Raw genomic sequence first — 19982 nt, forward strand, 5'->3', positions numbered from 1 at the left:
CTTTGCTACTTTGAGATTTCGAAGTTAACAACTATTGGCTGATAACTAAGCTACAATTTAACTTACCCTCGAGTGTTCGAAGCTAGTCTCTAATACCAGGCTCTCAACTCCTCTACTTTTTACTCAGGATCGGAACTTGAAGGGAGACATCATGAGGTTGCAAGCCCTTGAAGTAACATAATGGACTAGGCGCCACGAGGTTTGGTGTCTTTCTCGGGCCAAAGATGAAGGCACGAGGTTGAAGGTTTCGTCCGACGTGAGGGTGATGATGCGAGGCTAAAAGCTTGATCTGGTACGGAGGAGAAGTCCCGAGGTTAAGAGAATGAAAGCGTGAGAAGCTTGACTACACAAAGACGTGAGAAGCATGACTACGTAGGGAAATTCAATTTGTACACGTTACCTTAATGACCTTTATGTACGGCATATCCTAGGAATGTAGTAGGTGAGAAAAGACATTCTCAGGATGTAAAATGGCTCATGAGTCAAAGGGAGCTCTACCCCGTTGTAAAAGGAGACTCATTATTTTTTGAGAAATTGCAAGTGTTTTTCCTTTCCAATTATATCTGTTGGGGTCGAATTCCTTTGAGACCAACACAATGACTAAAACCCTGACTCTACGTATGCCTCTCTGCCCCTCTCCATCCAAGTTCTTGCTAGCGTTTTGTAATTCCTTTAGTCCAGAGGACAGCAGGTAAAGCACAGAGAGGAGAAATGATCAGCAAAACCAACCTACCAAGCCTTCGTAAAAAACTAAAAACAGTAAACAGAGATAGGCAAGCGGTGGCGATCTTCGTTCGGGAAGGTCTCATAAACTATAAAAGGCTGTCAAGCTTCTTTACATAGAGCCTTTTTCTTCTTCCAGTAGTCGATAGGATTGAATATGGTTGGCGTAGCTGTACAATTTGTCGTGAGTGAGAGCAAGATGGTTGCAACGGATCGGTACTTGCGTGGATCAAGATGGTTGCAGGAACTCGAAGCACTGTCTATAAAAGAGGAGCGTCCACAAGGTAAGAAGGCTGTGTGCTTCTCTTCTGCCTGCCTGTAAGTAGTTTTTCTTTATATCTTCTCTCTTTCCATTGTTCTCTCACTATCTATTAATAATGTAGCATATGATTAGTGACATGGTGCCTGATATATATGCTATCTAGCTTGTAGCTTTTCCATCTTTTTCGATAAAAAAGAAGCTTTATCCATTCATGATCTTTAAAAATGATGAAACAAAAGTTTCTCCATCTGTGATGTGTTTCTAGCACTCTCGTGTCACACACTTCCTGATGTCCAATTGTTTGATCCGTGCGTGCTTACCGCAGCAAATTCAGCTAGCTTAACGGTTGGATCGGAGCATATGGAACCCACTGCAGCATGGGCACCTTGCGAGTTTCAGCTGGCGAACTGGAGCATTGAAGAACCAGCAGCGTACCTCCCTGTGGAGTATGCGTCCATCGACATACCGGGTACCTGCCTCGAAGCATGTGTGCCTGAGTACTACTACTATTATGCAGCCTCACAACAACACAATGTTACGAGTGATCAGAAAGCCAAGATCTCGAACGATAGTGATGCTCAGAGTGTGGTCGATCAAGTAATGGGCGAGTTTAAGGCAGATATCGACATGATGAAAGCGAAGATGCATAGGTACCCTGCATGCCTCGGAGATGTCGATGAATCTTATACCCTGCCGAGGATTGTGGCCATCGGCCCCTACCACCATGGCAAGGAGCACCTCAAGCAGGCGGAGAAGGTGAAGCACGCAGCTGCCTGCCACTGTGTCAGGCAATCGGGCCGCTCACTAGAGGAGCTGTATGGCGCGGTTGTCCCCATGGCGGACCATGCTCGCCACTTCTACGACAAGGATGTGATGGCAGGTATCAACCCTGAAGACTTTCGACACATGATGTTCTTTGATGCTTGCTTCTTGGTGCAGTACATGCTTTCGCGGGCTTACACTGGAGACGTAGATCAGAGCTTGAACGGTTTCTTGAGCCCTAACCGTATCGACATCTTCCATGACGTCATGCTGCTTGAGAACCAGCTCCCGTGGCATGTGGTCGAGACCGTCATAAGGTTATTGCGCTTGCCATCGTTATCCAAGAAATTCGTTGCTAGAAAGAGAAACTGTATGCTGTCGGACGATCGTCATGAGCCTCCCCAACAAAAGCCTTTCATCTGGTATGATAGCTACAAACCACCACATCTCCTTGGCCTCCTCCGTTACTACATTGTAGGACGAAGCGACATCGAGTACCCCAAACAGGAGAAAAAGGACAAATCGTATTCTCTCAGTGCAATGGAGCTGGCAAAAATCGGCATCACGCTCACAGCCAACAAGACAATGCAGCTCATTGACATGACGCTCAACCAAAAAGGGACCCTCTTTGCTGAGCTCTCCCTGGCGCCTCTGTCCCTGGACCGTGACCGTGCAAGCTTCCTCGTCAACATGGCGGCTCTCGAGCTCTGCACGGTCCAGAGCTTTTCAGCAGCGCGGGATGGTGACTCTGCTGTCTGCTCGTACCTCCTGCTCCTGGCCAAGTTGGTGTACAGGGAGGAGGACGTGCAGGAGCTACGGGTGAGGGGTCTGCTGCAGGGAGGAGGAGGGCTCACCAACGAGGAGGCGCTCCGCTTCTTCACAAGCTTCCAGGGTCTCCGCTTCGGACCATACTACTACCGCATCATGGTTCAGATCCAGATTTACAGGGAGAGCAGCCGGATGAAGACCAAGTCGTTTGCATTTTTTCACAACCACAAGAAAACCATCGCCGCGGTTGTCTCCGGTGTTGTTTCAGTTGGTGGGATCATAGGGACTCTTCTGTCTATCAAAAAGACCCTTTGATATGAGATGTTCTTGGTTCAATTGTTGATTTCCTTGGTAACTATATATGTATCTTAATGCTGTTTTTTAGGAAAATGTTCAGCTCCATATTAATCTTCTGATTCTCGACCTAGCGTATTTTGAGTTCATGATGTTATTCTCTAAGAGTGTGTTTGATTGTATGTATCATTCAGTTCAGGTATGAAATGGTTCAAGATATTTATTTGGTTGAGTCAACTGTACTAACTCATTGAGATGATACCATCCCACTTGGTATAACTATCTACCAAGAAGGGTGAACCATATGGTTCAAGCAATCATCCAAGACCATCCATCACTACGGGATACAGGATCACCCATGGCACTCGGCAAAGCCCAAAAAACACTCGTCAAACGTTTTGCCCAGTGTAACACTTGGCACCGCGCTCGGCAAAAATTTTAACGGCAAAGTGTGTTTGCCGAGTGTTTTTTGTCGGGCACTCGGCAAAGACTTTGCCGATTGCCGAGTGCCTGACAAACACTCAGCAAACATTTTTCCAAAAAAATAAAAAAAACAATGAAGGAGGTCCTGGCAGGACCCCTGCGCCTGCTTGACCGCCACCACGGCTCCCGCCGATGTCGCTAGCTCGCCGCCCTCGATGCTGCTCTCCCATTGTCGGTGGCGAAGCACACCGCTTCCCTACTCGGGCCCTCGAGCAACACGCCGCTGGACCTATCACGCCGCCACTCAATCCCCTGCCGGCATCCTCCTCGCCCCCGTGCAGATGCCGCCAGCCCATCTACGCCCACTTCCTCTTGGGATCCTTGGGGAGCACCGCCTGGACCAATGCTGGCAAGCCGTCGAGCTGCACACGCCACCGCCGGCTTCACGGGCGCCGCCACCACCACGCCACCACCGGGCGCCGCCCACCACCATGCCCGAGCTGCCTCCCACCGCCGCCATGCCCGAGCTGCCTCCCGAGTGCCAAATCCAGGGAGGCGGCGCCGGATCTGGGGAGGGAGGGAGGAGGGGGAGGCGGGGAATAAGAGGGAGCGGCTGGCTGCCGGCAGAGAGAGGGGGCGGCGGGGAAGGAGAGGGAGGGGCCGGCCGCCGGGGAAGAGAGGGCGGCGCCGGGGAAGAGAGGGAGGGGAGGGGCCGGCTGCTGGCGGAGGAGGGGAGGGAGCGAGCTGGGACGGGATGGAGGTGTGGGAACAAGCTGGGTCGGGAGGAGGGGAGGGGGTGGGAACGGGAGGGGATGGGGTGGGAATGGGAGGGGTTTTTTTATGCGTGTTTTTTTTCATTTTTCTTCTTTGCCGAGTGTTTCTTTTGACACTCGGCAAACCCCCTCTTTGCCGAGTGTTTTTTTTACACTCGGCAAACCACCTATTTGCTTAGTATTTTTGTTTTGCCAAGTGTTTTTAGTACAACAATCGGCAAAGAACTTGTTTGCCAAGTGCACGAGGGAATGCACTCGGGAAACGTAAAAACACTCGGCAAATTTGAGGTTTCCGGTAGTGCATACATATATCACGTGGTGCACCCAACTAAACACACCCCATCTAAACACACCCTAAGATACTTAGTACTTCTTTGATGACCGCCGTGGAATTTGCAAACTGCATTTATGCCAAGTGCCAGCTGTATACCAAGATTGAAATTATTTAGCCACTAAATAAGTCTGGGCGGTATAAGTCGCACCCTGACTTCTTATCAGTGAGAGCGGGTGGTTGCACCTCCAATTTTTATTAGTGACTGGATTGGCTACTCGATCTCAAAATTTTATCACTGATGGGATTGGCTACATGGTTTTAAAACAAAACCGAATGCTATAGGGCACGGTATAGTTTTATACATATAGTGATATCATTAGTGAATAACAGTAATAATATCACATAAAGAAATATAAATAATAACTTAAAAGTCTATCAGAAATTTACATCTTAATCATAGAAACGAAGGATCCAAACTTCATAGATAATCAGTTGGGGTCGCGTACAACTAGCATCATCTTCAGTAACTTCACACACCTTCCTCTTTTGAGCAGCAGTAAGCAAGGGTGAGTACACTACTTATGGTTGGTACTCAACAAGTCACAATAAATTATTATAATAAAAATTTAATATTATCTTCAAGTAATTTAATCATGTGAGGGTGTATGTCACTCTGAACCGTGAGCACGGCCGATATATCCGTTTTAGACACTCTGCAGAGGTTGTACAATTTTACCCACAAGTCGTGTAAAAATTCAGAAGAACTTTAGATTCAATCATGTTGTGTTGGCCAAACACTTATCACACTACCGAGGTGTGACTGCATAGGGATACTATGGAGACTTTGCAAAGATTCCATAATAAGAAGTAGCCCGCTAAGGTTTCCGGATCAATAGCAGAGCATAAAACTCTTTCAAAATTGCGAAGCTACCATATAGCAGATCAGTCTGAGGGTCGGGCTACACCCCATCTGCCGCCGCCCCTTTTGCCGTTTTGGTAAGACCACCCCAAACTAGAGTTTCTAATTAATTAGCCAAGACCAGAGCCAGAGTTCATTAGTTCTTTAGTTGCACTATTTACTATTTTCCTAGGTGGTCGCTCCATATTCTAATTAAAATTATCATAGTATTGTAAATAAGCATAGACAGAAGGATGGTTAGGGACAGTTGTCTTTCCACAAAAGAATCCATTGCTCAGAGTTTTCAACTCATGTTCCTAATACTCCTATCCTTCAGACTTATGGGATCTTCACATCTCTTGGACTGGCATTCCTTCTACTTGTTGCAAACATTGGAAAAAACATACAAGCAAGCAAATAATGACAACTAAGAACAGTGCACCAGTCAAAAGAAAAATTTTAAAAGAGCGTACTAAAGGATAGGGTAAGATTCTACGATCACACAAACGATGAAAGAAATATTGAAAACAGAACTATGGTTGACAAGTCAAAGATATCAAAAGGTTTGAATTATAAAAGAAACAAAAAGACTGATTCATTTTAATTAAATAAAATATGCACATAGGTTATTTCAGATAAATACCCTACTTGGAATTAACATAATGTATATTTGAACATTGAAAATGTGATAATCTTAGTCATATTTTATTTATAAATATTGAAGTACAAGTTATACAAATTTAGTCATTAACTTTAGAAATACAAAGCATGTATAAGACATCTAATTGAATAATTTTGTATTTTGTGTTGAACTAAACATATTAATATTAAAAAGGTATCTATACTATTATTAAGCATATTAACTTTATAGATGAAAACCGATGTATAACACCAGGCATATTCTATTTAGAAAAGCTAGTTATAAATAAGAATTAATTAATTAAATCATTAATTAAATCTTAGTTTATGAAAATTGGGATAGAACCTCATCCAATTTTATTCAGAAAACTAAATGAGTAAGAATCAGTAAAACTCAAGAATTTCAAGGCATTCCCCTTGAATCTAACATGTTCGATCTGTTCTTTAGTTCTTAATTTCTTTGGTATGCCTAGTCCCTGTATGTACCTGAATACCATTTTGAAGAAAAATGTTGCTGGCTCCATCTTTATCTTTTTATTTTCGAGCTAGTGTGTTGTGACTGTATTGTCAAGGGTTAATGATTGTTAGTCTTGTTGGGAGTGTGGTGGGCTGAAGGAATTGCCGCAGTACGTGCTACGCCGATGGTGGTGGCCGGGCAGTTGGTGTGTGTAGTGGCAAGCAAGGCTCATCCTATCACTAGGTCACAAAGGATTTTTGCTGGCGGGTAAATGGAATCTGTGTAGGCAGGTCGAGCACCCGCCAGTAACATTGAGCCAACATAAATGGTGCTCTGTGCTAGCGGTTGCTCGCTCGCCAGCACAGACCGCTCTATGCTGGCAGGCGACATTAGCCACCAGCCAGTACAGTGGCTTTCTGTGCTAACGGGCGACATTAGCCACCAGCCAGTACAGTGGCTTTCTGTGCTGACGGCTGGTAACGTCACCCGCCAGCACAGGTATTTTTGCGAAAAAAAGCTCGTCCAACGCCCGCCGCTTGTCCCCGCCGCTCGTCCGCCACGCCCGTTGCCACTTGCTGCTCATCCACCGCGCCCGCTGCTCGTCTGCCACGCCCATCGCAACCGCCGCTCCCGCGCCCGCTGTGGCAGAACCACCCAAATTAACATAACTAAAGTGTACTCAACTTCACCTCACATGCGAACTGACACTTTAATCAAGTCAATCTGGTATTCTGTCGGGTTATACCCAATAAACCACTTGTTTTGGATCAAAATAAAAAGCATGTTCACACAAAGGCGAGTCTAGAGATTACAACATTCCAGTAAATTAAACATAGGTCTCACTTTAATTATTACACCATAATAGTTCAAAAGTGCATAAAGTAAATTGTTTAGAGTTTAAGCAGCGGAAAAAGGATGGCAACTAGACGTCGGAGTAGAAATTTCATGGTGAAGCTGACCATGTCATCAATTAACACGATCCTCACCGACCGAGGACGGATCCCACTCGATTGTCCAACCCGGAGGGAGCTGGGTCGGCCAAGTCAAACTGGCAGCACACTCATCAACGTCTACCACATTACCTGAAAATAAAGCCACAAGCAAGGCTGAGTATACTAATACTCAGCCAGACTTAACTGTCAAGTGGTAATTACTCCACCAACTTCTAGACATGCAAGGCTTTTTAGCTGAGGGGTTTGTTTTTGCCAAAAGCATCTAAAGTATATCCTTACTTTCAAGTTTTAGTAACAGGTCAAGTAGCTTAACCAATCTAGGTGAGCACCTGTTCTAAGCAAGTAAGATGAGCAAATATTTTATTCCAAGCATCATCATTAAATAATCATTCTCTGTTCCACTTGTTACTTAGTGTAGAAGTGGGTCAAATAGTCTCAAACTGTGAGAGGCAGACAATTCGAATCGAGTTTCTTAACCTTGCAAGGTGAATCTAACCCCACGACATTGCGTACCACGACGGGTCCACACATGTCAGCCGTCCCAATCAATCCCTTGGCACGTGGTTGGGCCCACTTCCTTTGGATACAATGCCCCACGGTCCCGAAATGTCATCGTACCGTGACTGCACTTGTACCCACATGATGCACCAGGGGACCGAGTTCCAAAGACAGTGGGGAGGTACGCCCACATCCCGGTTCGATCAGATACTAGGCTTCCTTATCACATACTAGGTATGAGACTAGTACTTTCAAACACTTCACCACAGCTCTAAACACATTTCCACCTTAGCATCTTTTCTAGACAGATGGGTCAAATTCCACCGAATCAGAACCAAAGCCCGACCCCGCCCATCATCCTTATGGTTGCAGTATAGATAGGCAAGCAACACCTATAACTCGCAAGTGATAGGAAATCACTCGAATTTTACAGAGTTCCTATTTAGCAGTGCAACTACTCGGCCTATCATGCTAGTATTCAACCATAAGCACCTAAGATCATGCAACTAAGTTTTCAATCAACTCCTATGAACTTAAATGCACAAACATAAGTAACATAGATATTGCATGAACTTTAAAAATAGAGTTATGCTCCGGGGCTTGCCTTCCTGCTCTAAGTTAGTAAGGAGCTCGTTGGTGGCTTGACTGGGCTCTTGCTCAGCCTCGACATGATGCAGCTTGGTAGGTACTTCCTCGGTCATCAAGAGCAGTTCGTACGCCCCATCTGCGATATTCGCTTCTACACGAGATGCATATGCAATATTCAACTTTCACGATTTCATGAACAAGATGCATTTATAAGACATTGCAGAAGTGTAAAGCTTATAATGAACATGTAACCCAAGTCAAGATTCAAACTGAGTTGTTCGTGAGATAAAGTGATTCCGTGCTTTATACCCTGGGTCAACTTGATGGTGACTGTGTATACATATATTAATATTTGACTTACTTGAACTCTAAAAAGAAAGCTGGGTTCATCTCAGGTGAAGTAAGGTGTGTTCGCGATTTAAATCCTCGGGCTAGATTGATGGTGATTGTGTACCTATATAAAGTTTATTTCTATTAAACTTCTAAAAATAAAGGTGGGTCACTTTAGGGTTGACCAAGTTATTTTCGAAAGTTATCCTATTTCTGAATTCCTTAAGATCCTAGATGTACATTTCCCATTTTACCCTTCTTATTTAATATTCATTCTTATTCCATTTATCTAGCTTTAACTTCAAAAATTCATTCGGGTTGCATCAAGTGTAATATGGTGCTAAAAATTTCCCAGAGGCTTCTTAACGTTATTAGTGGGCTACTTTATAATTTTGGTACTCATTTTATTTCCACAAAAATCATCAAAAATAAAACAACACCCTAGGGTAGATTTCACATAACTATTTTTAACTTAGGTTCCATAGCGATTTTGGCCCTGAGATTTTTACAGTGAGTTCTCTAGGTTCAACAGAGGCTGCTGAAATTTTCTCATGATTTAATAAGGACATATATTTCCCATATATTAAAGATGTTAAACCATACATAAAAGTTTAAGCAAGATTCATCATGTTTTACTTAGAGATTAATAGTTTTCCTAAGGAAACACTTGTATCAGGAACTCAACAAAAGTGGTTTCACATTTTTATCTATTGCTCCATTTACCAAGCAAAAAGCAAGACCAAACCTAGGATTTCAATGTTTGACTCACAACAGGGTGTTTATCACCTAAACTAGTGCCACAAAATTCATATCTAAAACAGGAATATAACAATTGAACTAGCAGATGTGGATTTACCTTTTTACCAATTTTGTGTGATTTATAGAGTGTTTAAAGGCTTAAACACAAAATAAATCCCCAAGAAACATCTACAATAGTGGCATGTCCAAAACTATTTTTCTATGAAACCACTTAACATTTGGAGTTTGACAAAGTTGGATTTGTATTTTTAGCATTTTCCTACAATTTCTTATGCATTTCCAAAGTTCAATCGATTTAAAACCAAATGAAATAGAAAACATTAAACCTAGTTTTCAAAGAGGTCCCTAGAAGTTTTAAACTACCACAATGGTGTCCCTACATTTAACGCTAAAGCCCCTGGAAAGAATTTGGGACTTGCAATGTAGTCCTCGGGGTGGCCGGCGGCTTCTCCGGCAGATTTCCCGGTGAGCGGCGGCGCTAAGGGGTAAAGGGAGGGCACGGGCATGATGAGCTGCTCAACGTGATGGGGCACGCTCAAGGTTTCACCGGTGGAGAGTGACCGGAGGTAGCATTTCACGGTGACGGGGAAGCGGCCGTGGTGCGACCTATGTTCCAGCGATGATAGCGGCATAACTGGCCGGGAGGCAGCTCGGGAGGCTGTGTTGGTGTATGGATGGTGTATTGAAGAGCTCAGGAGGTAGTGGGGGTGCTTGGGAGGGCAAGCTCCATGGTGAGGGACGCAACAGCGCTGGAAGAGTTCTAGAGGAGGTGAGTGTCGCACGTGTGCTGGGAAAGTGAGGGAGTAATGGCTTTTATAGCCGGGCGAGGGCAAGAAGGTGAAGATAAGGATGCCCCGGCACTCGTCGGAGATTGGGGGAGGGAAGGAGGGTGGTGAGCGACTGGTGCAAAGCTAGCGGCACATGCATTGGCCAGCGATGGCGCAATGCACATGGCGAGCTCTGGTGATTGGCGAGCGACGATTTGGGCGCTGCAGCGATTTCTTTGTCGCGCGCGTTGGTTGGCCGAGAGGGGGAGCCTGAATTGTTGTCTCAACAACGGCATTGGGCATGGTAGCGGAGCGAAGCAGAGGCGGCGGCAAGATGCCAAGGTGTGTGAGCGCACTGGGGGCGATTGGCCGGTAAGGATGCTTCGCAGAGGGATAAGATGGCGCCAGCGTGCGGTTGGACAAAGGGCTGCGCTGAAGCGTCCCATCGGTGGCCATCATTGGCGTCCGCGCCTGAATGATGTGGTGCTGGTGAGCACACCGTGCGTGGTCACCGCGCACTGGTGCGCGTGGCGTGCGTGTAGGGCTGGTGTTGGTGCTATCTTTGGGTGAGGTTTTCTCAAAATTTTGAAATCAAACTTGGCAAAACCCAAAAACAAAAGTTCTTGTCCTAAGCTCCAACTACAAAACCTACAAAGGCCTCATACTCAAAACTCTGCTAGATCAGGAGATAAAAGAGTGAAAATTTTGGAAGAACGTCGGTTCAAAAGAGTTAGTTGGATTTTTAAATGAAGTTTGAAAGTCACTGAACTTTAACCCTAAACCTCTTCCACTCCAAACCAGGGAAAACTCAAAATAAGCAAAGTTGTTTGTTTTGAAAAGCTCTACAACTTTTATATTGGCAAAAAGTTAAATTGTTATATGAAATTCTGAATTTAATAACTGCCCCAATTAGTGCTTTTTAGGGCATTTTTAGCCATTTAAGGGTTTGAAATTTCAATTCAACTTTGTCTTTTTGGATTTTTGAGATGTTTTCTATATTCCCAACCTATTTCGAGTGTTTTTCATACTTAGCTCTTTGTTAGACTTGGTTTGACGAACTTGCCCTTTTTAGTGACATTTCATGTGTTGGGTGCATTTGCATTCCAATCAAATGGGCAAGTTTGAGTCCTAAGTTCAAATTGTACTCTTAACACCCTAATTAGTCTTTTTAAGAGCCTATTAAAACTATGTATGCTATACCCACCGCCTCCCTCCACGCCCACCGCCGCTACCGTCCCCGCCGCCCGCCGCTCCCATGCCCACCGCCACCCTCCACGCCATAGTCGACCGGCCACCGCTCGCAGTCGTTGTGGCCTGCGCACCTGCACCGACCGATGTGCGTTGTTGACGTCCTCCGCACCCGCGCCCGGCTCGACTTGCACCGGCCACGCGCCCTCGCCCGCCCCTCGCGCGCCCCGGCCACCGCTCACCCGCACAGGAGGAATAAAAGGGATAGGGGGGAGAGAGAGGAGAGAGAGAGAGACGTGAGGATAGGAGAGAGCACGCAGATAAAAAGAAGGGAGGTAGTGCACAAATATTTGCTTGCGGGTGACATAAGCACCCGCCAGCACAGTGACCTTAGTGTTGGCGGGCGGCTTTAGTGCCCGCCAGCGCAGTGCTTTCAAAAGAATTTAAGAAGGATTTAAATACTTGGCAAATGATTTCAAAATTATTTCAAACTTTTACACAGGGACATAAATATTATTTAGTCAATTTTAAAATATTATTTCAAAGATAATACAAATGATAATGAATAGTTAGTTCATTTGTCACTATAGGTTGAAACACCCTATAACTTCATGAGGTGTTTCAACCTATAGTGACGAGTGAACTAACTACACATTAAAAGTTTGTGTTATCTTTGAAAAAATAATTTTTGAAATTTACTAAATAACTTTTATGTCCATGTGTAAAAGTTTGAAACTATTTCGAAATCATTTGCCAAGTATTTATACAATTTCAATTTTTTTAAAGCACTATGCTGGCAGGCCACATAAGCAGACCGCCAGCACAGATGGGGTGATATGTGCTGGCGGGTGCTTGCGTCGCCCGCCAGTACAGTGACCACTGTGGTGGCGGGTACTTCCCTGTCTACCGGACGAATCTTTGTGCTGGCGTGTGCCATTCACACCCACTAATTTGCCTGTGCCAGCACAAATCATTTCTCACGTAGTGTAATTAGGTGGGAGAAGACAACCGGCTGCAGAAGTCAGGGTAGGGGTGAAGGTGGCGATGGGTCGGGTTGGTGAGGCAATGGAGCTAGCAGCAGGAGAGCCACAAGAGAAAATCGAGCAAGGAGCTCAATTCACTAGCACGAGTATCTTGAAGAGACTACCATGGTGGCGTGCATTGTTTTTCTTCCGGCCGTCTCTACCAACCCCCCTAATGGATCAACAACTTGTGTAAAATTCTAATGAATTATAAGAGACAGTAACATGGTTGGTGGCTTCTTACCTCAGGTGATTGGAGCACGGCATCACGACAAGGGGCTAACTAATTGAATAACCAACATTGCATCTCATATACACAGATAATTTTGCGTATCATACACCTAACGCGATGTTACCAACTACCACAGCATCGACATCAACCAAAATTGCTGCTAGATTCCCGTAGCACAGTAGAGCTTGCTCGGGTAGATGGTCCATCCCTGTAGTGTGTCCATGTGGGTTAGACGTTGCCACTAGTCACCACTGAGCAAGGCAAACCATGCAATAGCGAGTCATCAGCTATAAGAGTAGCGTCGACAAGGCCATGCTTCTTCTCCCCGTCTGTAAGTCTTTCAGTTTCTGATCTTCTCTCCTTTTGTCTCTGACAAGTAATTAGTATTGTTTCTCCCATGACATTAGTCCTGAAATATTGAAATGCATGGTAGCTACTAGTTTCTGTGTGTGATCTGTTTCTAGGGCCTTTTCACTATCCATTTTCAAATTTGTGTCCACCAGTATTATATTTTTTTTTGCAGAAAACTATAATTTCAGCTGGAACCAGCTAGCATGGAATTACCAGCTGCAGTATGGGTACCATGCGACTTCCAGATGTCCAGTTATTATTGGACGATGGAACCAGAAGTATGGGCTCATGATCTCCCTGTGGAGTATCAGTATGCCGCCACTGAGATATTTGGCAGCAGCCTCGAATTTCCACGATATGGTATCGAAGACCTGGTTGAGAAACCACCAGAACAAGAGTTCGAGGTCGATTTCCACGATATCGACGCGAAGATCAATGACAACGTAATTCGTGAGTTCGAGGAAGAAGCGCGGGAGTTTAAGGTTGACATGGACATGATGAGAATGAAGATCCATAGGTACCCTCCAAGCCTCCGAGCGTTCGATGAATGGTACTCTGTCACATCTGTAGTAGTGATAGACATTTAATATTGCGTACCATACACCTAACTCTATGTTAATTACCAACTACAACAGGGCCATCAACCAAAATGCCTGGTTGATGCTCTCGTAGCACAAACAGGAGAGCTTTGTTGGGTAGAATGGTCCATCCATTAGTGTGTCCATGTTGGTTAGAAGCGGCCATTAGTGACGACTGAGAAAGACAAACCAATAGCGAGTCGTCAGCTACCAGTTTATGCCCTTACTATGCTTAACCACACATGCCTACGTGGCCGCTTGCTTGGATTGGAGTGAACAGAACAAAAAAAAAAAGGTACTCCAATGAACATGCATATGGCCGGTTGGTTTATGCTGTATAAGAGTAGCGTCGACAAGGCCATCCTTCTTCTGCCCGTCTGTAAGTCTTCCTTTCTGATCTTCTCTCTTTTGGCCTCTAACAAGTCATTAGTTTTGTTTCTCCCATAGTCCCATATGAGATTATTCCTGATATGGTAGCAGCTACTGGTTTCTGTGTGTGATCTGTTTCTATGCCTTTTTCCACTCTCCATTTTCAAATTTGTGTCCACCAGTAATTTTTTTTGCAGAAAACTATAATTTCAGCTGGAACCAGCTAGCATGGAATTACCAGCTGCAGTATGGGTACCATGCGACTTCCAGATGTCCAATTATTGGAGCATGGAACCAGAAGTATGGGCTCATGATCTCCCTGTGGAGTATCAGTATGCCGCCACTGAGATTTTTGGCAGCAGCCTCCAATTTCCACGATATGGTATCGAAGACCTGGTTGAGAAAGTACCAGTAGAACAGGAGCCGTTCGAGGTCGATTTCCACGATATCGACGTGAAGATCAATGACAACCTAATTCGTGAGTTCGAGGAGGAAGCACAGGAGTTCAAGGTTGACATGGACATGATGAGAATGAAGATCCATAGGTACCCTCCAAGCCTCCGAGCGTTCGATGAATGGTACTCTGTCCCAAGAATGGTGGCCATGGGCCCTTACCACCATGCCCGGCCGTCATTTCATGACCAGCTGAAGCAGGTGGAGAAGGTGAAGCGTGTGGCTGCCTACCACTGCGTTAGGGAATCGGGCCACTCGCTTGAGGAGGTGTATGGTTCGGTCGTCTCAGCCGCGCACGATGCCCGCCACCTCTACGACAAGGACGTGATGAGAGGTATCGGCGACGGTGACTTCTTACCCATGATGTTCTTTGACGCCTGCTTCTTGGTGCAGTACATGCTCTGGTGTACTACGCATGGCGCCAGTGAGATGGAGGCTTCGTTGAGCAGCTTCTTCGACTTCAACCGAAAGGTCCTCCGCCATGACCTGATGCTGCTTGAGAACCAGCTCCCCTGGCTGGTAGTCGAGACCGTCATGAGGTTCAGGCCCGTCGACTTGGTAGACTTCATTGCTGATTGGAGAGCATATCTGCAAGACCGCAAGGTGCTCGAAGGAAAGCCTGTGGTCTTGGATGAGAGCTACGAGCCACCGCATCTGCTTGGACTCCTCCGTTTCTACATCGTAGGAAGAAGCAGTGCCAAGCTGCAAACTCGAGCCAAAATAGACTCGATATCGGTATCTGTCAGCGCCATCGAGCTTGCCGAAATCGGCATCACGCTGACAGCCAAGCATACCACAGAGCTCATCCACATGGGCGTCAACAAGAGAGGGATCCTCTCCGCTGAGCTCTCCCTGGCGCCGCTCTCTCTGGACGACGAGCGTGCAAGCTTCCTCATCAACATGGCGGCTCTCGAGCTATGCACGACCCCTAACTTCCTAGATGCTGGAGAAGAAGACTCTGCCGTGTGCTCGTACCTCCTCCTCCTCTCCATGTTGGTGCATAGGGAGGAGGACGTGCAAGAGCTGCGAACGAAGCATCTCCTGCAAGGAGGAGCAGGGCTCATCAACAAGGACGCGCTCGACTTCTTCACCGGTCTTCAGAGCCTGCCCCTGCGCGGATTATGCTATGTCCGCGTCATGGTAGAGATTGAGAAGTACAAGGTCAAAAGGAGGATCTGGACCAAGGTGCATGCGTTTCTTTACAAGAACAAGAAAGCCATCTTCACGGCCTTCTCCGTCATTAGCGTACTTGTAAGTATCATAGGGACGCTCATGTCTCTCAAAGCCCGTTCTAAGATTTAACCGTAACTATTTTATCTTGTAGTGAAGTTGTGATAGTACGTATTGTCTTTTTATCTGTTAGCTCGTGGAGCTTTCAAACTAGCTGTACATGGGATTTGTTACTTCATCTGTGTCACTAGGCTACTTTATGGCTACACTCTGCCGTCTACCAATGCATTTTTTTTTCCCTTCAAGCCCCTCTGCAGCGAGTTCATACGATATAGTATGGTTGGTGTGGTACCAGCAACCATATGGGAACGTGACTGCATAAGACAAAGATTTTATTAACAATGCCATGAGCTAATTGGGCAACATTAGATGCCAGCAGCTGAGGTTGGTTATATCAATTGCAACTGAGGTTGGTTATATCAATTATAACAATTGCATAGTTGGGTGTGGGTATATTACCAAAAATCAACCTCAGTTGCAATTGATATAATTGGGCAATTTGGACTAGTTGGGTGGGTATATTAGCCTCATTGGGACTAGTTTTGAGAAATCAAAGTAGTAGGAAGCAGATGCACTACTATAGAATTCCCTATCACTGCCGGTCCAAAAAGCCGCGTCACCGCCGGTTGTGTGATTCGTCACATATATATCAGTGATGATTTTGGCCATTAGACCAACTTCAAAAGCTCTTAAAATTGCTCCAAAACCTTATTTAGAGAAAAAACAAACAAAACTTACCTCCAACAGCTCCCCAATCCTCCCTGTAAAAATATGCGGACACTAAAAACACCTCTATCGTCCCGCAAATATGTAGGGGTCCGATCCTTCCCCAATCCGTGAACCAGCCGCGTCACCCAGAGGCAGCCCCCCCCCCCCCCCCCCCCTGATGTAGTACGTGAACACTGGCAGGTACCCGAGCCCCTTCCTCGACGCCAACGCCCCCGCCGCCACCACCGCTGACGGCTCGACGTCTGAGCCGTAGGGGTCGTCATACTCATATGCCGCTCGCTGGTTGAGGAAGGAGCTCGACGCGTAGCTGAAGACCAGAGCCAGCGCCACGAAAGTCGACCACGGCGAGCACGTCGCGAGCCAAGACGAATGGGCCATCACGGGCGCGGAGATGGAGAGAGCTTGGGATTCTTGCGTGGCTCGGCCCTAGTTGTTCGGGGGAACGGGTGTTCCTGCTACTAGCAGTTTGCAAGTGTCAATGCTCGAGGTTGGCAGCTAGGTTTGGTTGGGATCATGGAGGAGCAAGTGTTAACCGGCGCAGCTACTCTCTTGCCGTCTTGACATTGAGCTCCAGCGAATCAAGGCTCCATGCGGATGAATCGAACTCCCTAGCTTCTCTCTCACCGTCTTGACCTCCTGAGCAGAAGCAACTGACCTTGATGGGAAGCATCTTGAGGGGTGGCAGCCTCCAGGCGAGACTCGAGCGGCGCTGGACATGGTGTTCGTGGCACGCTTCGTGCGAACAGTGAGGCAGGTGAGGCTAGGCATTAGGGAAGTGTGGTGATGATATCTTGGGCGAGTGGCTTGAGCAAGCGTGGCTCCACTAGTACGCGAGTTCTTCCCGTTTATCTGTAGTCCTTGGACCCACCCACGGCACCGCAGTCCAGTAGGGTGACCATGATGCGGACGATACCTTCATCGGCCAGCAGAGGGGTCCACGTGTTGACTTGGCCAGTTTTGAAGTATTGGAGAGTTTATTATTCGGGATCTGCTGTGGGATGACATGATTTTGGGATAAAAAAAAATTAGTAGAGCCCCCAATAAATAGTTTTAGGGAAGATTTTTTTTGGAAGACTCTTGGAGTTGCTCTTACTGTCGGGTGACGAACCGGTAGTAAAAACCTATTAAAAAACAAAAAAATCTGCAGGCTTGCAAGGCCCACACCGATCAGGGGCCACGCGTCCACTGCCGCACCCTGTCGTGGTCCCGCCGGTCGTCACCGCACCCAACTAAATGGGCTTGCAGCCAACCGCGCCCACCGGCTCCTCTACCACGCGCCGCCGCTGCTCCCTCCACCACGTGCCGTCGTAGCTCCCTCCACCTCGCGCCGCTGCAGCTCCCTCCACCACCACCACCCCCCTCTACCACCCACGTCGCTGCTCCCCCGTGCCGCCACTCGCTGCTTCCCCGCAGACTCGCCAGATGTCACTGCTCCCCTGTGCTGCCGCCACGTTGTGGCCTGCAGCTGCACCCTGCACCGGCCGGGGTAGGAGAGGGAGAGCCGTGGGGAGCTCAGGGAGAGGGATCCGGCCAAGGGAGGAGAAGGAGAGCTTGGAGAGCGAGGGTGATCCAGCGGATGGAGGAGGAAGTGATTTCATTAATAAGTGATTGTCACATTCTTGTACACGGCGTATTCTATCGATGTTGGTGTGTAGACAAGTTATACGACCAATAAATTATATCAATTGCATCTGAGGTCTCGTGGGGGCCAGTCAAGAGCTCTCCGGAGTTTAAGAAGCATCTCACGGCGATCATTTCTCCCGGCAGAGAGGTTCTCTGTGGCGGCGCAATCCACTGGCTCGGCGACCCGACCACTTCCGTAATGCCCAGTTACTTGATCGTCGCAATGGACGTGCGCACTGGTCGGACATGGACGATTGAGCTTCCGAAGGAATGCCGGAGGACTGGCTCGCATGTCCTGGCGACGACTGGGGATGGCCGGCTCTCGTTGCTCTGGGACGCCGAACGCTTCGGCCACAGCGATCATATACAGGTGAGGGTGCACATTGAAGGAGGCCGGTGGATCCTGCAACGAACGATCCATGTTCCCAACCTATCTTTCTGGAATGACATCTTCTACCCGAGGAGTGGGTTGCTCGTGAAGGAGAACGGAGGACAAGCAGTCCTCATCAACGTCGAGACTGCTTTATCCCGCCCGATCATGAACCTGCCTGCCATCATTTACAATGGATCAAGCTATCCGTACGAGATGGATTGGTCAACATACTTGTCAAAGATGAATCCTTTTGCCACGACGGCTAGTGCAAGGATTCCTAGTAAGCCCATGAAGCATCGCGCCCGGCGGCCCAATCCAAAGACTTATGGCCCAGACTGGGTTAGTTGAGCGAGGTAATAAAGCCCGTGTGGCAGGACACATCTATCTAGGCTTGTTCTTCCTCCTCGCCAAGGCAGGAATTCTGTAATAGAGAATTTGTACTTCGCCGTTTGTCCCTAACCTCTTATAATTCCTCATGAACAATTGAGTGCCGCCGTTGTAACCTCATAACCTAAAATATTCTATATTATTGGATATCTGGACTATCATTAAGTGCAGCCCACCTATGAGTTCATGGACAGAACAACGGGTATAGCCCTGGTTTCAGACACGGCGGGCTCGCGGTGGCGAAGAATAAGGCGTTGGTCCGTAGAACTGCGATGCCCTCGGAGCAGGAACGATGGGAAAAGGTGATCTCTGATCAGGTGAGCTCCTAGTTTTGTTGCTGGATGTTGTTCCCATCATCCTAGAAATAATAAGTTGTGAAATTGGGCATTTGTGTGCTAAAGGTAGTCTATGTGGATTTTGTGTTCCAGTTAGGTTTACATTTCGATTGATAGTACAGAATTGGTGGATTCTTGTTTATGATTAGCGAACCCAATTGTTCGCTTGGAGTTTCAATGTCCAATTTTAATGGATTTGAGTATTGCATCATCTTCGTTTTATTGGTAGCTGCTGCTCGGAGTCATATTTCCCACTACCCATATGGATACTGGCAACACGTGCAAATGAGGTTTTGCCAGTGGCTGCGAGTTGGATATCTCTCCGTCCTGGCCGCCAGATTGCATCTGGCCCAAAGGGTAAATGGCATGCCCAAGGCGCGATTGCGAACAAAAAAAGTGGCCTAAGCAAGTGCCAAGCTGCAAGTTTGGCCTGGTGGCCCATGGACGCAAACCAAACACGCCTTTAGTCTAGTAACAAGCACCCTGCATATGCGATAATCCATAATCTGTTTTTTCAAATTGATTTTTGTCAAACAATTAGGAAAGAAACACCGTATATATAGAATTATTAGATTCGTCTCACAATCTGGTCATCCTCCATTGCTCTGCAACATTGCCTGCCTAGGCATGGATGCGGTTCATTCTACATGTCCTAATGCAATTCAGATTGCAGACGGGGTAATAACCTAGCAGCGCAGCAGCAGACACTATTGCTGAAGCTTCCTTCATTGTAGCCGAGCTTGCCGCACCAGTCTCCGCATGTCTCTCCATCTCCAAGGCTCTTGGTGCACGGCGGCGGTGCGTCGTTCGCCGTCGTTTCCTGCGCATACCCTGCAAAGATACATGCCCACGTAACTATTTGAACCCGATCCGAACACAAGGAAAAACAATGGGCAGATCGATCAGGGGATCGAGAAGGAAAGAAAGATTAAAGGCAGAGGCTC

At 46.9% G+C, this 19982-nt stretch overlaps 2 protein-coding genes across 3 annotated transcripts; both read left to right on the forward strand.

Annotated features, from left to right (window-relative positions):
* The first annotated feature begins 865 nt into the window (after window positions 1–865).
* On the forward strand, window positions 866–3032 carry LOC117833760 (UPF0481 protein At3g47200). 2 transcript variants are annotated; one of them, XM_034713357.2, is made up of 2 exons: window positions 866–1007; window positions 1311–3032. In XM_034713357.2, the coding sequence occupies exons 1-2, from the start codon at window positions 881–883 to the stop codon at window positions 2828–2830; spliced, it is 1647 nt and encodes a 548-aa protein (XP_034569248.1). In that variant the 5' UTR covers window positions 866–880; the 3' UTR covers window positions 2831–3032. The 2 variants fall into 2 exon arrangements, with proteins under 2 accessions (XP_034569248.1, XP_034569250.1); XM_034713359.2 differs by having other exon boundaries at window positions 868–1041.
* Window positions 3033–12875: 9843 nt separating this feature from the next.
* Window positions 12876–15799, forward strand: LOC117866819 (UPF0481 protein At3g47200). The gene is made up of 2 exons (XM_034751103.2): window positions 12876–13918; window positions 14106–15799. Exon 2 carries the CDS (start codon window positions 14137–14139, stop codon window positions 15661–15663), a length of 1527 nt encoding a protein of 508 aa, XP_034606994.1. The 5' UTR covers window positions 12876–13918; window positions 14106–14136; the 3' UTR covers window positions 15664–15799.
* Window positions 15800–19982: the final 4183 nt, after the last annotated feature.

Source organism: Setaria viridis, chromosome 8 (assembly GCF_005286985.2).
Source record: "Setaria viridis chromosome 8, Setaria_viridis_v4.0, whole genome shotgun sequence".
NCBI lineage: Eukaryota > Viridiplantae > Streptophyta > Magnoliopsida > Poales > Poaceae > Setaria > Setaria viridis.

Coding starts and splice junctions, on each gene's coding strand:
- LOC117833760 (XM_034713357.2), top strand. CDS start 881: ATGGTTGGCGTAGCTGTACAATTTGTCGTGAGTGAGAGCAAGATGGTT. Junction 1,008..1,310: donor AAAAGAGGAGCGTCCACAAG/GTAAGAAGGCTG, acceptor TGCTTACCGCAG/CAAATTCAGCTAGCTTAACG.
- LOC117866819 (XM_034751103.2), top strand. CDS start 14,137: ATGGAATTACCAGCTGCAGTATGGGTACCATGCGACTTCCAGATGTCC.